This window comes from Gossypium raimondii, chromosome 5 (assembly GCF_025698545.1).
Source record: "Gossypium raimondii isolate GPD5lz chromosome 5, ASM2569854v1, whole genome shotgun sequence".
In the NCBI taxonomy this organism is placed as follows: domain Eukaryota; kingdom Viridiplantae; phylum Streptophyta; class Magnoliopsida; order Malvales; family Malvaceae; genus Gossypium; species Gossypium raimondii.
In genome coordinates this window covers 11,294,404-11,309,303 of record NC_068569.1, presented here as the reverse complement: position 1 = coordinate 11,309,303, position 14,900 = coordinate 11,294,404, and the positions used below count along the sequence as shown (strand labels likewise).

The window sequence follows — 14,900 nt, the reverse complement described above, 5'->3', positions numbered from 1 at the left end:
CCAAAATGTTTTTCTTTTGGGTAAATATCACATACGGTCATCCAACTATCAAAAGTTTCATTTTAGGCACCAAAAGTAAAAAAGTTTGTAATTTGAGCACCCACATTACATAGTTTGATCATTTTAGCCACTCATGTTAAAATCACATGCGGCAAGCTGATGTGGCAGTAAAAAAAGTTGGTATAATAACAAATTTAGCCTTCACCTTTTATATATTATATCAATTTAGTCATAATTTTATAAAATTAGCCCTCAAAAATTATAAATATTCTCAATTTGATCCTAATTCTAAAAAATTCAAGAAAAATACATGAATATTTTCCATAAATATAATAATAAATTTAAATTTTATATTTATATTAATGTTAAAAAAATAAAATAAAAATATTCTCACTCCTTCCCCCTCCCCCGCCGAACCTCCTCCAAGCATCCAAACATAAGAAAGAAAAATTAAAGTCAAATAAAGCATAAAGTTTTACAATTCGAAGCAAAGTTTTTTTTTTTATCTTCATTCCTCTTCAAATATGAAACAACCAACATTACAAATCGTGTCTCATTTCCACCCCTTCTTTTTCCCATTCACAATCTTCAATGCCCCAACAATATCGACTTTTGTAATGGCAATTCTAACCATTGCCTCGGCGCAGGTTAGTGAGGCGCCATCACCGTCGTTGGATGCTGGAGCTGGACTCTCCGTCGGCATTTCTACAGCCGCCATTGGCTTCTGTTTGATCATTTATTTTCTTGCTTTCTTCAAGTATTAAATTTATGGGCTTGTTTGGCTCTCCTCTCCAGTGGCGGAGCCACTAAGAGACCCGGGGACGATGGCCCCGAAGTCTAAGATTTTTCAATTTCTCCATTTATATACATATTATAACCCTCCCAAATATAGAAGTAGACCCTTCAATAATTTTATACTATTAAAAGAATTATCCTTTAATAAAAATAAAGAGAATCTTTTTGAAGAAGTTAAAATTGGGGAGTAAAAATTAGAATACGAAAAGAGCCATTTCACTCTTGGCACTCAAACTATTTCTCTCGTCCCTTCTCTTTGTAGCTGTCTCCACTTGCAAGTTGTGGAGATTTCGTTCCCACCTTAGTCCTCTCAAAGTTAACATTCTAGTTCCGCCACTGCTTATTTTATGTGATTTTCATATTTATGATACTAATTTTTTAGTTGGTTAGATTTATTGTAATGAAGTTGATTCTTTGAATGAAATGTTTACGTTATCATTTATGTTATTTTTGTTGAATTTCTTTATTTTTGCAACGTGAAAGAATTTATTCTCATTTAGCGCAATAAAAGCAGAAATTTAAATAAAAGCAAGATTCCATAATGAGAGTAGATTGACGAGGGCGAGAGACGCTGGTGGGGAGTTCGGAAGGGGATTCTTATTTTATTTTATATTAATATAATTATATTTATTTAATATTTATATAAATTTTAATATAAAATTTAAATTTATTATTATAATTTTTTAAAATATTTATATATTTTTAAAATTATTAGAATTAAGATTAAATTAAAAATATTTGTAAATTTTGAGAGTTAATTTTTAAAATTATGACTAAATCAATATAATATGTAAAAGTTAAGAGCTAAAATTATTATTATATTGATTTTTAACGCCATGTAACTTTATCGTTTGTGATTTTTAACCGGAGTGACCAAAATGATCTAATTATATAATGTGGATGCTCAAGTTATAAATTTTTATTTTGAGTGTCTAAAATAATTTTTTTATAATTAAATGATTATCTGTATATTTTACTCTTTTATTTTACAATTATAATTCCAAGTAAAGGTTTTCTTGAAAGGTGAATATTCAATTAATAAATTAAATACTCCAGGTTCTTAAATTTTTAAATGTTTGAATAGAATGAATGGTTGATAAAATTTTACATGAATTTAAATATATAAAATAAAAATTATTAGAGTTGTAATAGAAACATTAAATAAAAAATAATTCGATTCAATTAAATTTTTTGATATAATAAATTTAGTAATTAATTTAAATATTTCAATTGAGGAATTTTGACAGTTGTCTAAGTTCATTTTCAAGATAAAATAGTGAAAACGCTACCTTTATGAAATTCAATGCAACTGTGAAAAGTAATATTATTTGAATCGGACCGAACCGATAAGTTAATTCAAGAATCGGTCGGAGTATTAATCTAAAATGTACTTTTAAACTGACTAGATCAATAATTGACATGAAACGATTAAACCAATTAAAAGTAAGTTCAATTAGTAAAATATTCTAAAATTAATTAAACTAAAATATTTTAATTTTTTAATTCAACGGATGGGACCAAAAACTCAATAACTTCGACTAGTTGAAGAAACATGAGTGAAAAGAATAAAATATATATATGTCAACATTCATGAAGCTTAATTATATCACATTTTTCGAAGCTTTATCTCTTAAATGTTTAAAGAATATAAGTCAAGAAACACAAAAACAATCTCTGAAATTTAATATACTTGATATGGCAAAGTTGAGTTTTAACTCAAATCATTTATATATATATTTTAAAAGATACTTGCATTTTTTGAAACTATATATAGGTATTTTTCTATAGAATAAACATTACCCCCACGAACTAGTGCTCTAAAACGTCGAGAGGTTTTTAGGACAGAAAGTCCAAACCAGTAAATTTATTGCAGATGTTAAAGATCCATCCCCAACATGTCCCATATGTTCCTTTCACCACATCAACGGAAGAAACTTTCACGATTTGGATGAAATCTCTGATTCTTAGCGGCAAAGGCTGCACCGTGTTCGACTCAAACGGCCGGATCGTTTATCGTGTTGATAATTACAATCGCAAGTACTGCGATGAAGTTTACCTAATGGATTCTACCGGAAAAGTTTTGTTCACCATTCGAAGAAAGGTGAAGCATTATTTTATCAGAATCATATAATGATTTTCTGAAAACTATATATAATATGGAAATCAATTAAGTTATTTCTTTATGGGTTGCAGAAATTTAGGTTGATTAAATTCTGGGAAGGATTTAGAACATTCAGTGGAAGAGTTAACGATGAAGATAAAAACCCAGGTTTTGAAGTACGAAAAAGTTGCAGGATTTTAAGATGCGACTCCATCTGTGAAGTTATTGTCAGGTTACATGGGGATCAACCGTGTCAACATTACCGGATTGAAAGCTGTCCAGGCAAATCAACGTTCAAGATTGTAGACAAGCTCGGCAGGCTTATTACGGAGGTAAAACTGATAACAATAGCTATAATTATTGAATGCTTTAAAGTATTGTTGATTAAATGGTGTTATTGCATGACGATGAAACAGGTGAAAAGAAAGCAATCTAAAAGTGGAGTTAGTTTAGGAGAAGATGTATTGACAATGGTGGTGGAACCCCATATCGATCACTCTCTTGTAATGGGCCTTGTTGTAGTTTATAGTCTCATCAATGGTACAATATTGTGAAGTAGTCAAAACCCTTGTTCATGTACATCTTACTAATGTTTTATATATCTAAATCAAATCCAAACTACAGTGGTTATTGTGATTAAAATGTTGATAATCACTTAATCTTCTATTATTCTATCCAAATCTACCTTTTGTTTAAAATTATGTAATAATTACTAATGCTAGCGAATTATCATACTTTAATTTTAAATCTATTAATAACATAAATAATCGCCTGATTACCTTTCCTAAACAGTAAACAGGCGCATAATCAGTCTCTCTCGCTGCCTTTACCGATAAGAGAGCCTAGTTTTTTTTTCCTTAAATCTCCCTAATTTTCCTTCAAATTTTCCGGAGAAACTAACGCTTCCAAATACCAAAAAGAAAAGGAAAAAAACTCAAAGTAACGGCCTTAAAAATACGTATCGAACAGAACACACGAATTTTATTCAATGTGGTGGAGATCGGCTTCTTTCATTCTGGACAGACAGCAACATCAAAACCGCACCGTTGCACCGAGTCCCGAATCCTTCCTCCTGTCATCTCCTCCTCCCATGGCTGATTCTCCCCTAAATCCTAAATCTAACATTTCTGCCTATTACCAGACCCGTGCCGCCCACCACGCCGTTGTAACGACCGATTGGCTTGCTCAGGCCCAGGCGGCTGTCGGCCGTCATTCCGACGACGATGGTTCGCTGGGAGGTGATAAGGGAGCTGCCCGGATTGGAGGAGGAGGAGGAGGAGAAGAAGAAGGAAGCGGGAAGGCGTTTAGTGTTATTGATGAGTTCAATAGCTGGAGGAAACAGCCTGCTTTGGCTGAGGCTGTGGCGGCTATTCGCGCCCTTGCGGCGGTTATTAGGACGAGTGGGGCTGCCACTATGATGGAGCTTGAAATTGAGCTTAAAAAGGCTTCTGATTCGCTTAAAGTGAGTATTTTGGTTATTGTTTTCATTTTTTAAAAATGCCTTAGAGAGTGGCCATTGTTTTGATCATGTCTGATGGATTTAATTATATTGCGAAATTTCGTGAAATGATAAATTTTAGTTTAGCTTTGCTTGTTTGAATAATTTTTAAGCTTATTATATTTGTCATGCTTTTATAAATCTTTCAGTGGCATTTTTTATTATTTCGTCATCGATAGGTACATTAGGATCTTAAGAGAATTATATGTATATTTATGTTCCTCGTGGAGGTACAGTCAACATTGATTTTATCCGTTGGCACATGAATCCGTAGACAGTTTTCACTCATAATTTCTATGTAAAGGAAGGTGTGCTTTTTGCTAGTTTTCCGTGTCTATTGTTTATTCTATTTTCAGGAGTTAGGACGCTGAAATTTGCAAGAGCCACAATTTTTTTTTGTGCGTTTCTACTTCCCAAAGCAATAAAATGGTAACACCATGATGCAGTATGCTTGTCAAGGCCTAATAATTGTACATTTTTGAGTTTATTCTTGAGTTCCCCATGGACATTATGAGTTGTATTGGCACCCTAGTTTCAGAAGTATATTATAAGTTTGTGTTTCTTGATACAAAAGCATTTCTCTTTGTGATTTTTTTTTACCTTTGGCAATAGGCTTAAGTCCTTTAGAGTGGCTGGATAGATCTGGTACTGTTTGGCCAAAAGGATATGCATGTGACTAGTCCGGAAGCAATTCTTTTATGCTACTTCCAATTCTTAAATAATTGTTTGCTTAATCATATTGTTAATTATCCAGTTAAAGAATGCCTTTTTAGGTGTTGAGCATTATCAAGTGTTGAAGGGATGTTTTTGGTGGCATGCCATATCTATGAGGAAGTTTTGCACACATCTGTTGCCAATACTTGTAGTTATGAGTTATTGTATGCCATTGAATTTGTGTTAGATACATGTTATATGCTAACTCACTATGTTTTGGAGAATTTTAATGTCATGGTAATCAAAGAAGCAAAGCATTTTAATGGCATCAGCTTTTTTACAATTAAAATGTCCACAAGCTAATGTGTATGAACTTGGGATGTGGAGTTCAGCTTATTGGGATGTGGAAACTAAATAGTAAAATGTTGAAATTGTCCCAGTTAATACCACATTACGGTTGGTTTCCATGTTACAATACGAAATCCGATGGGAAAATTGAATTGCTGTCTGCTAATCATTTTCATTTAGTTTGCTGTTTAAATAATGTTGCCTCACTCTCAAGCTTATGTTTGCTTTGCCAGTCGTGGGACACAACCTCTATCTCGTTGACAGCTGGTTGTGATCTCTTCATGTTGTATGTAACAAGAACATCAGCTTTAGAGTATGAGGACTTTAATTCAGCTAAGTCTCGCCTGATCGAACGTGCAGAGAAGTTTGGGGAAATATCTTGTAAGGTATTTCAGATAAATTGTGGCTTTTCTAGTAAATTGCTTCTCTACTGTTTCATTTCATTTTAATTATACTTGAAGCATTCCTGTTGTTGAAAGACATTATTGCCAAACATTGTAGGCTCGCAGGATTATTGCAATGCTAAGTCAAGATTTTTTTTTTGATGGTTGTACCATTTTGGTACATGGTTTCTCTAGAGTTGTTCTCGAAGTATTGAAGACAGCAGCTGAAAACAAGAAACACTTTAGAGTTCTCTGCACAGGTTTTACTTTCTATGTACCTTGTCATGTGCATGCAACTATTTCTTAACAGGATTAAACCAAATGTGCTGTCATAAAAAAAGAAGTCTAGTCATTTTATCTTTTTTTTTGCAAATGTTCTACTAAGTCATATCAGATGGCGGTGTTTATGAAAGAGTTCACATTGTTTTAATACAGAAGGAAGGCCAGACAGAACTGGATTACGATTTTCTAATGAGCTGGCCAAGCTTGATGTTCCCGTAAAGCTTTTAATAGACTCTGCTGTGGCATACACTATGGATGAGGTGGACGTGGTACTCTTTGGAGCTGATGGAGTGGTTGAAAGTGGAGGTATCATTAACATGATGGGGACATTCCAGATTGCATTGGTGGCACATAGCATGAACAAGCCTGTTTATGTGGCTGCAGAAAGCTACAAGGTAACTAAAAAGCTTCATTTCTTGCTCTTAAGTATTTGAATCCGAACAAATAAATACGCTACATACAACGAACCTAGAAAGAAGGGTTCAGACTACCGCCTAGCATAACTCAGTTGTGAATTTCTTCTTCCTTGTAGTTTGCTCGACATTATCCTTTGGACCAAAAAGATATGAGTCCTGCGCGACGCCCCATTGATTTTGGGGTACCAATCCCATCCAAGGTTGAGGTAGAAACATCGGCTCGAGATTACACTCCTCCTCAATATCTTACTCTACTCTTTACAGATTTGGGTGTGCTTACTCCTTCCGTGATTAGTGATGAGCTCATTCAACTATATTTATAGTGGCGCTTCAATGTAACTTCTTATTCTCAATGTGAATGTCTGTATTCAATGCTTTAGAATTCATTTTGGGGCTTTTATTTTTTTTATGTATTTGTCGATTGTATTTTGAGCAAAACAGTAAAAATTTTGTTTAATCCTTATAATATTGACAATTTTATTTTGGTTTTCTATGAAAATTAGTTTTGTACGTGTTAAGTGAAAAAAAGAAGTCTAGGTTCATGTCAGTGGTTTTAATATCTTTTATTAATTTTTAATGATTTTAATAACTTATAATTATTAAAAAGTTTCTTTTATATATATTTTTAATTTTTAGTAATTATCAAAGGAATCAAGTTCGGGATGAGTCCGGATAAATGGTTGTCTAGATTCAAATGAATGTGGATAGTTGTTTATTCAGTTCATTCTAGATATATTATTTTAAATAAATTTTTTTAAAATGTATCTATTTGTCAACGATTTTTTAAATATTTGCTTGATGCCGCAAAAATGCCATGTCAATATGCAGTCCATGTGATATGTTATGTATCACTATTTTAGTCAAGTTAATAAAAATGTCACGATCAACATTAGTTAAAGATTTCATTGATTAATTTTTTCAGGTACAAGAGTTGAATTGAAAGTTGAATTGATATTTTTATTTCTTATTGATGGTTTTTTTTTTAACGATTATCCCATACTATCTTTGAGGGGTGATTAGACCAGAAGAAATAGTAAAGGTGGTATTTTAAAATGATGCTCTAAAGCTGCCGGGATTGATAGCATGTTCTGGAATATTGTAGGTCCTCTCATAACTGAAGCATGTTTTGGTTTTTTATTGAAAGAATTTAAGATCGTAGATCACCCGTATCTTGAGGATGAAGGTAATGTCCAATTGCCTCTATAATGTGGTTTATAAAATTTTAACAAAAGTTGTAGTGAGTGAGTAGATTGAAGGGGCTAGTCAAGATTGATTACACCATAAGGGAGACGTATTATTGATAATATTTTCTTAGGGGTTGAACTTATGCATGCAATTAGGATACAAAATAAGGGAAGGGAATTTTGGAGGAATATCAAGTTTGTCCATCAATTATAGAAAATCTTTATTTATATCTTAGTCCATTAAGTAGGAATCAATAAAAGCGGTGGTTTTCGAATATGTAAGAATCAAAAGCGTAAAGCGACCCCAAAACTCTTGGAATCTAGTTGGGATCCCTTTGTAACAAGAAAGTTTTTCCAACCCCTATTGATATATTGCAAAAATAAATGAGCACATTGGAAACCTTTATGCTTAAGGCAATGGTTGTAAGACCTTGCACCCGACCCGGTCGTTGGGTCCGAAACATGAAATGTCACATTTGTTGCCGAAGCAATTATGACTCGTTTTAATATCTAATCGACGATTCATACAAGCAAATAGGTTTCCAAAACTTAATTAAAATACATTAATTAAAACTCTTTTCAAATTAATGGTTAAATAACCATTTGGTCCTTTGACTAATTGTTAATTTGGTCTTCAAGCATTTTTCAATTTAAAATTCAACAACGATTGCAATTTAACCCCTGAGCTTTAATTAATAATTTTCTCGGTTAAATTAATTAACCGATCTTTAATATATTTTTTATAAACTCCATAAAAATTACAATTTTATCATTTCGGACTCAGTTTACGGAAATAGAGTTTCGAAACCGTATTTTCTGACATTGACTAATGTCAGGCCGTTACAATGGTATACTCCCAATTTGCATCTCTCCCTTTATATTGATTGTCTTATGTTAAAGTCCCATGGTGTATCAATCAAAGTGCTTAGACTGGTTAGGGTAAGGAACTAAGTACTCTCCTAGTGAAGGGAAAGATGAATTCATTTGAACACATTCATTGATATTCCTTGTGAATTCATATGAAGTCAGTGTATGCAAGCTTAGACAACTTCCCTAAACCCTAAATTCCTTATGAATTCATATGAAGGCATAGAAACTACAGTAAACTTTGATTGGAAGTGGTTGTGGAATAGTGATATTCCTTTATGAAATTGTGATTTTTCTTTAGCACTTCTTTCAAAATATAATACTTATTTGTCAACTATGTAAGCAGAATCACTTTAATAAAGGTTTGTTCGCACGCTGTATAGTTTGGACTGGGTTTAGGCATTAGAATGGGAAGTATAAACGTAGGCAATGTAAAGAATTGGATGCTAAACTGAAAACAATGGAAAGGGGTAGACGATGCAACTTGTATATATAGTATCGGTGCGAAGACTATGTGGTTGATATGGAAATGCGGAATGAGGTGATATTTAAAGGTGCGAAACTTGATCTTTATAAACAAGGAATGAGGTTCAGAAATTGTCTACAACAGCTATGGAGGTATTTCAAAATAGAAGTAGTAGAAAAAAGAAGGTAGTTTGGTTATAAAAGGATGCTCTAGTCATAGCAACTCCAGTATAGATTGGTCAGGAATGACTAATGAGTAGTAGTGATATTTGTTTAGTTGGCAAGAGTAAGATGGTACTACGGTAGGGATATATAGTAATTGCTCTTAGAGATTTTATGGATCATGTAATAGTTTGTCTGTCTTTTACTAGTATATAAATCCAATTCATAGTCCCTTCTTGTTTTTTGAGAGCTATTAATTAAGAATAAAAAACTTAACGTTGATTGCTGTGTTTGTTATGATTTTCACAATTGATGAGGAGGGTTTTATTGAGCAAGTGTCAAGGTACAGTGGAAGTTAGAGCCGATTAGCTTGGATGTTTGCCAACTTAGTCAACAATTAAGGGTTGTGATATAATAAAGACAACATCCATTATCGGAGTCTATGTACGGTTTAACCTCTTTCACAATCGATAAAAAATATGTTTTTCTAATCTACCTGTTTATTACTATCTATTGCATACTTCTATCTTTTTTATAAAAAAAAAATCAAAATTATAACTGATTGTGGAATCTAAATGTTAGATCAAGGAATTCCATCTCCCTGATGCCATTGAAATACGGAACATTTGACCTTTTTAGTTGTTAATTAAGTTGGAAAATGGTGAATTATACAACAATTGAAGGAAAGATTACTATATAGACAGCTTTTGTCTCTTCAATGTTCAGACAATCTAAAAATAACACTGTCATTTCAAAAGGTGTAGCTCTAGGGATAAGACCATGACCATGCAAATAATATAAATTTAAAAGCAAGATTTGTCTTAATCATAAGCTTATGAAATGCTTTTAGGTTGCGTTAATTTAGATTCATAACAAAACCCCTTTTTGACTTGAGGCCCATAACCCACATTCGTCTCCCTTTTTTACACTAATATGTTGAAGTTAATAATAATAATTGCATTTGCATGTGATGTTTACCAAACCCCACTTCTCTCAACCTCGTTTCAAATTGGGGCCTCAATGCCTCTCATTTATCCCTTGTTTATGGCAATTAAGATGCACGTAGCCGACATGCTTTATCCAAAATCAATAACACTACTCAGCTCATGGACTGGGTAAACACCCACATCCTCAGTAATTAAACCTTTATTAAAAGACTAAACTTAAGTTGTTATATAGAGTAAGTGAACACGTGGAATGCCACTTTATTAATTTTTGCATTTCATTATTACTGTAGATGGGAAAGAGAGAGGGCATATAAAAATAGAAAAAGTGGGGTTGGAATTGAAACCAGAAATATTGAAATAATGGAAACTTTGTCTTGTGCACTGAAGAGAGTCAGATGAGTCCCCACCCAATGCCTTGGCTGTGCTGTGCTGTGCTGTGCTTCACAGAATATGCATTTCACCACTCCCTCAACTATCCATAGATTTCAATTCATAACGCAACAAAAAAGTTTTGGTTTCATTATATTTGTATTTTTCATTATGATATCACACTGTCACTGACCTTTGATTAAAGGCATAAAAGCAATGATTCCAGATCCACTCACTTGCCTTTCTTTTTTATTTTCAAAATATTTACATTCATCTACATTTTGATTCATTTCATCAATATCTTAAAAGTGCAGATTTGTTAAAGTACATTTAAATTACATTTGCTGTATCAGGCTGTAGCATGAACAAGGCGTAACCTATAATCTCCCCACGTATGTCTATCAGCTTTTAAAGAGGAAAACCAAAACAAAAACTTTAAGCTACTATATGAAAGCAATTTAATTAATAGTTATCGGAAAGTGTGAGGTTTATTAGTAAAATAAAAGAAATTCGTTCATTCATTCGGATTATACAATTTGGGAGAAGCAAATAGTAAGTTTTTGTCATTAGCTCTATCTACATATGATCAAGGACTGTCCAAAGAAGGCCGCTCTCAAGGCGATGGAAGCGAAGGGGGAGTTCGATGAGGAGGATAACAACCTTGGATCGATACTAGGGGGTGTCGAAGATAGAATGAGCCATGGTTTGATGTTTGTAGACATCATTGTGGCCGGCAGAAAATTGAATGCGCTCGTTGACACAGGCGCTTCCGATTTATTCATGTCTGAGGAGGCTGCTTGTAAACTGGGCCTCAAGATAGATAATGATAGGGGTCGAATCAAAACAGTGAACTCGGAAAGTGTTCCAATCAAGGGGGTTGCAAAGGGAGTGGATCTTCAGCTCGGCAATTGGTCAGGGAAGGTATCCATTAAGGTAATACCACTTGACGACTATGATTTTATGGTGGGACTAAGCTTCCTTGATCAGGTTAAAGCTCTTATTGCCCCTTCGAGCAATTACTTGGTGATCTCGGATGCGAAACATCAATGCATGGTGAAAGTGACAAGGAAGAGAAGCTTTGAGGAAAAACAACATCATAATTCAGTTTGCTAAAGGTGTACGGAGAAATGAAGTATCATATTTAGCCACCTTGAAGATCGAAGAGACCGCTGAGTCTGTTAGTGAGACCCCGAAAGAAGTGGGACAATTGTTGCAATCATTCCGAGATGTAATGCCTGCTCAGTTGCCTAAACGTTTGCCACCCAAGAGGGAGGTGGACCACAAAATCGAGTTAGCGTCCAATGTGGTGCCGCCAGCAAGGGCCCCCTATCGTATGTCTCCGCCAGAATTAGAAGAGTTGCGGAAACAATTGAAGGAACTTTTGGATGCGGGATTCATTAGACCATCTAAATCCCCATATGGTGCGCCAGTGTTGTTCCAAAAGAAACACGATGGGTCTTTGAGAATGTGCATTGATTATCGAGCTCTAAACAAGATCACTGTGAAGAATAGGTACCCTATTCCTCTTATTGCAGATTTGTTCGATCAGCTTGGTAGTGCAAGATGGTTTACCAAGTTAGATTTGAGATCGGGTATCATCAAGTTCGAGATAGCCAGGGGGACGAACCAAAGGCGACTTGTGTGACACGGTACGGTTCATATGAGTTCCTTGTGATGCCTTTCGGACTCACGAATGCTCCAGCTACATTCTGCACCCTAATGAATAAGGTACTTCAACCCTTTCTTGATCGTTTTGTGGTTGTTTACCTTGACGATATTGTGGTGTATAGCAAGTCGCTCGAAGAGCACATAAAACACTTGAGGGAGGTGTTCCAGACTTTGAGGGAAAATAAGCTGTTCGTCAAGGAGGAGAAATGCTCATTTGCCCAACAAGAGGTGTCATTCCTAGGCCACATTGTAGGAAGTGGTAAGATCCGAATGGACAAGAGCTAGGTTCGAGCCATTTCAGAGTGGGAGCCTCCAGCCAAGGTAACGGAGCTGAGATCTTTCCTTGGGTTGGCAAATTACTATCGACGCTTCGTCGAAGGCTACTCCAGAATTGCCACTCCCTTGACAGACCTGTTGAAAAAAGGGAACGTATGGGATTGGAATCCGGAATGTGAGAAGGCATTCAATCAATTGAAGCAAGAAATGACGAGGGAACCTGTACTTGCCTTGCCAGATTTTGCAAAGCCTTATGAAGTACGCACAGATGCATCAAATTATGCTATTGGGGGAGTATTGATGCAAGATGGGCACCCCAATTGCTTTCGAGAGTCGAAAGCTTAATGAGACGGAGCGTAGATATACGGTCCAAGAGAAAGAGATGACTGCGGTAGTACACTGCTTGCGCACATGGAGGCACTATCTATTGGGTTTCAGGTTTGTGGTCCTTACCGATAATGTTGCCAACAGTTATTTCCTAACTCAGAAAAAGTTGTCTCCCAAGCAGGCTCGTTGGCAGGTTTTACTAGCGGAGTTTGATTTTACAATGGAATATAAACCAGGAAGTGCCAACATTGTGGCTGATGCACTCAGTCGCAAGATGGAATTTGCAGCAATTAGTCAACCTGAGGGTTCTTTGCTGGAACGCATTCGAGAGGAATTGTCCCATGATCCCACGGCCAAAAATTTGAGTGAGCTTGCCAAGGAGGGAAAAACGAGAAGATTTTGGCTTGATGGGGAGCTATTATACACTCATGGACACCGCCTCTATGTGCCCTATTATGGGAAACTCCGTAAGGAAGTAATGAAGGAGTGTCATGACTCGAAATGGGCAGGCCATCCAGGGATGCATCGCACTTTGGCCCTTTTGGAGGATCGTTATTACTGGCCTCATATGGGTGCTGATGTAGAATCCTATGTGAAAACTTGTCTAGTGTGCCAACAAGACAAGGTTGAGTTAAAGACTCCAGCCGGCTTGCTTCAACCCCTGCCAGTTCCAGAAAGGCCATGGGAGAGTTTATCCATGGATTTTATTGTTGGTTTGCCTAAGTCTGACGGGTTTGCTAGTATTCTTGTTGTGGTGGACAAGTTTTCAAAGTATGCGACTTTTATTCCGGCGACCAAAGAGTGCCCTGCTGAGGAGGCAGCTCGGTTGTTCCTTAGACACGTGGTGAAATATTGGGGAGTGCCACTGTCTATTATCAGCGATCGAGATGGGCGATTCATGGCGGTTACAGACGAGTTGTTCAAGTCAATGGGCTCGATTTGAACTTCTCCACAAGCATGCATCCACAAACCGATGGGCAAACCGAACGAGTAAATGCTTTGTTGGAGACGTATCTTGACACTATGTGAGTGCCACACAAAGGATTGGCCAAAGTTCTGGATGTGGCCCAATTTTCATACAACTTGCGACAAAGTGGGGCCACGAATCAAAGTCCATTTGAAATAGTGACGGGTCAATGACCACTCACACCCAACGTTGTTGTGACCAAAGATCTGAGACCAAATCCGTGACCTATCGATTCGCAAAAGATTGGCAAGAGAAGAATGACTTGGCTAGAGCTTGTTTACATAAGGCAAGTAAGCGTAGCAAGAAGTGGGCCGATCGAACCAGAAGGATGTACAATTTCAAGTGGGTGACTCATCCTTGCTAAACTACACTTGATTTTACGATATCTTGGCTTGCATAAGGGTCTTGTGCGAAGGTATGAAGTAGTTTAAAATTGTGAAGAGAGTGGGCAAGGTGGCCTACAAGCTGGAGTTGCCACCAAAACTTAAAGTACACTCAGTCTTCCATGTAAGCATGCTTAAGCCGTTTCATGGAGATCAAGAGGATCCAAATCGAGGCAAGTCTGAACGAGCACCGATGGGGGTAAAGGTGTCGTACGATCGTAAAGTTGAAAACATTGAGGCGGATCGGATAATTAGACAAAAGTACCACCGACCACGGCATGAGTACTTAGTTCGATGGAAGGGACTTCCTGATAGTGAAGCAAGTTGGGAACTTGCCGAGGCATTATGGCAGTTCCAAGAGAAGATTGACCAGTTCCACAAAGAAGATGCGATGAGGGCGTCGCTAGAACAAGTGGGGGAGAATGTCATGGGTTGCGCATGGGAACACGCAACCATGACGAACTTGTGCGATCCATCGTATTTGAAGGAGGTCATTTGGCCCAACCAAACTGGCCCGTTGCCTGAAGAGATTAAAAGCCCATCCCAAGAGTCTGATAAATAAGGGAAGAGACCCAAGAAGATATGATTATTTAATCTTAGAGTTCTAATTGTATACAGCTTCTAATTATGTCTTAGAGTTCTAATTGTATACAGCTTTTAATTATAGCCTTTGATGTACTTTGAGGCTCAACTATAAATAGAGACCTCTTTACTCATTGCAACTCACTCAGTTATTAATAAGAATTTTGAGAGTATTCCCTCAAACTTTTCTCTCAAGTGTTCTTGCTTTTGTTCATCTTTCAAGGCT

General features: G+C 36.0%; 3 protein-coding genes across 4 annotated transcripts; all 3 read left to right on the top strand.

Annotated features, from left to right (window-relative positions):
- The first annotated feature begins 2,599 nt into the window (after positions 1-2,599).
- Positions 2,600-3,577, top strand: LOC105770738 (protein LURP-one-related 11). Its single transcript, XM_012592066.2, has 3 exons — positions 2,600-2,896; positions 2,989-3,228; positions 3,313-3,577. The coding sequence occupies exons 1-3, from the start codon at positions 2,669-2,671 to the stop codon at positions 3,448-3,450; spliced, it is 606 nt and encodes a 201-aa protein (XP_012447520.1). The 5' UTR covers positions 2,600-2,668; the 3' UTR covers positions 3,451-3,577.
- A 145-nt stretch (positions 3,578-3,722) lies between these two features.
- LOC105770737 (uncharacterized) lies at positions 3,723-6,976 on the top strand. 2 transcript variants are annotated; one of them, XM_012592064.2, is made up of 5 exons: positions 3,723-4,358; positions 5,630-5,782; positions 5,898-6,039; positions 6,218-6,456; positions 6,594-6,976. In XM_012592064.2, the coding sequence occupies exons 1-5, from the start codon at positions 3,885-3,887 to the stop codon at positions 6,798-6,800; spliced, it is 1,215 nt and encodes a 404-aa protein (XP_012447518.1). In that variant the 5' UTR covers positions 3,723-3,884; the 3' UTR covers positions 6,801-6,976. The 2 variants fall into 2 exon arrangements, with proteins under 2 accessions (XP_012447518.1, XP_012447517.1); XM_012592063.2 differs by having other exon boundaries at positions 6,215-6,456.
- A 6,902-nt stretch (positions 6,977-13,878) lies between these two features.
- Positions 13,879-14,654, top strand: LOC128040981 (uncharacterized). Its single transcript, XM_052630192.1, has 2 exons — positions 13,879-14,055; positions 14,151-14,654. Exons 1-2 carry the CDS (start codon positions 13,879-13,881, stop codon positions 14,652-14,654), a joined length of 681 nt encoding a protein of 226 aa, XP_052486152.1.
- Positions 14,655-14,900: the final 246 nt, after the last annotated feature.

Coding starts and splice junctions, on each gene's coding strand:
- LOC105770738 (XM_012592066.2), top strand. CDS start 2,669: ATGTTAAAGATCCATCCCCAACATGTCCCATATGTTCCTTTCACCACA. Junction 2,897..2,988: donor TGTTCACCATTCGAAGAAAG/GTGAAGCATTAT, acceptor TATGGGTTGCAG/AAATTTAGGTTGATTAAATT. Junction 3,229..3,312: donor TCGGCAGGCTTATTACGGAG/GTAAAACTGATA, acceptor ACGATGAAACAG/GTGAAAAGAAAGCAATCTAA.
- LOC105770737 (XM_012592063.2), top strand. CDS start 3,885: ATGTGGTGGAGATCGGCTTCTTTCATTCTGGACAGACAGCAACATCAA. Junction 6,040..6,214: donor CTTTAGAGTTCTCTGCACAG/GTTTTACTTTCT, acceptor GTTTTAATACAG/AAGGAAGGCCAGACAGAACT. Junction 6,457..6,593: donor TGGCTGCAGAAAGCTACAAG/GTAACTAAAAAG, acceptor TCTTCCTTGTAG/TTTGCTCGACATTATCCTTT.
- LOC128040981 (XM_052630192.1), top strand. CDS start 13,879: ATGACCACTCACACCCAACGTTGTTGTGACCAAAGATCTGAGACCAAA. Junction 14,056..14,150: donor GGATGTACAATTTCAAGTGG/GTGACTCATCCT, acceptor AAAATTGTGAAG/AGAGTGGGCAAGGTGGCCTA.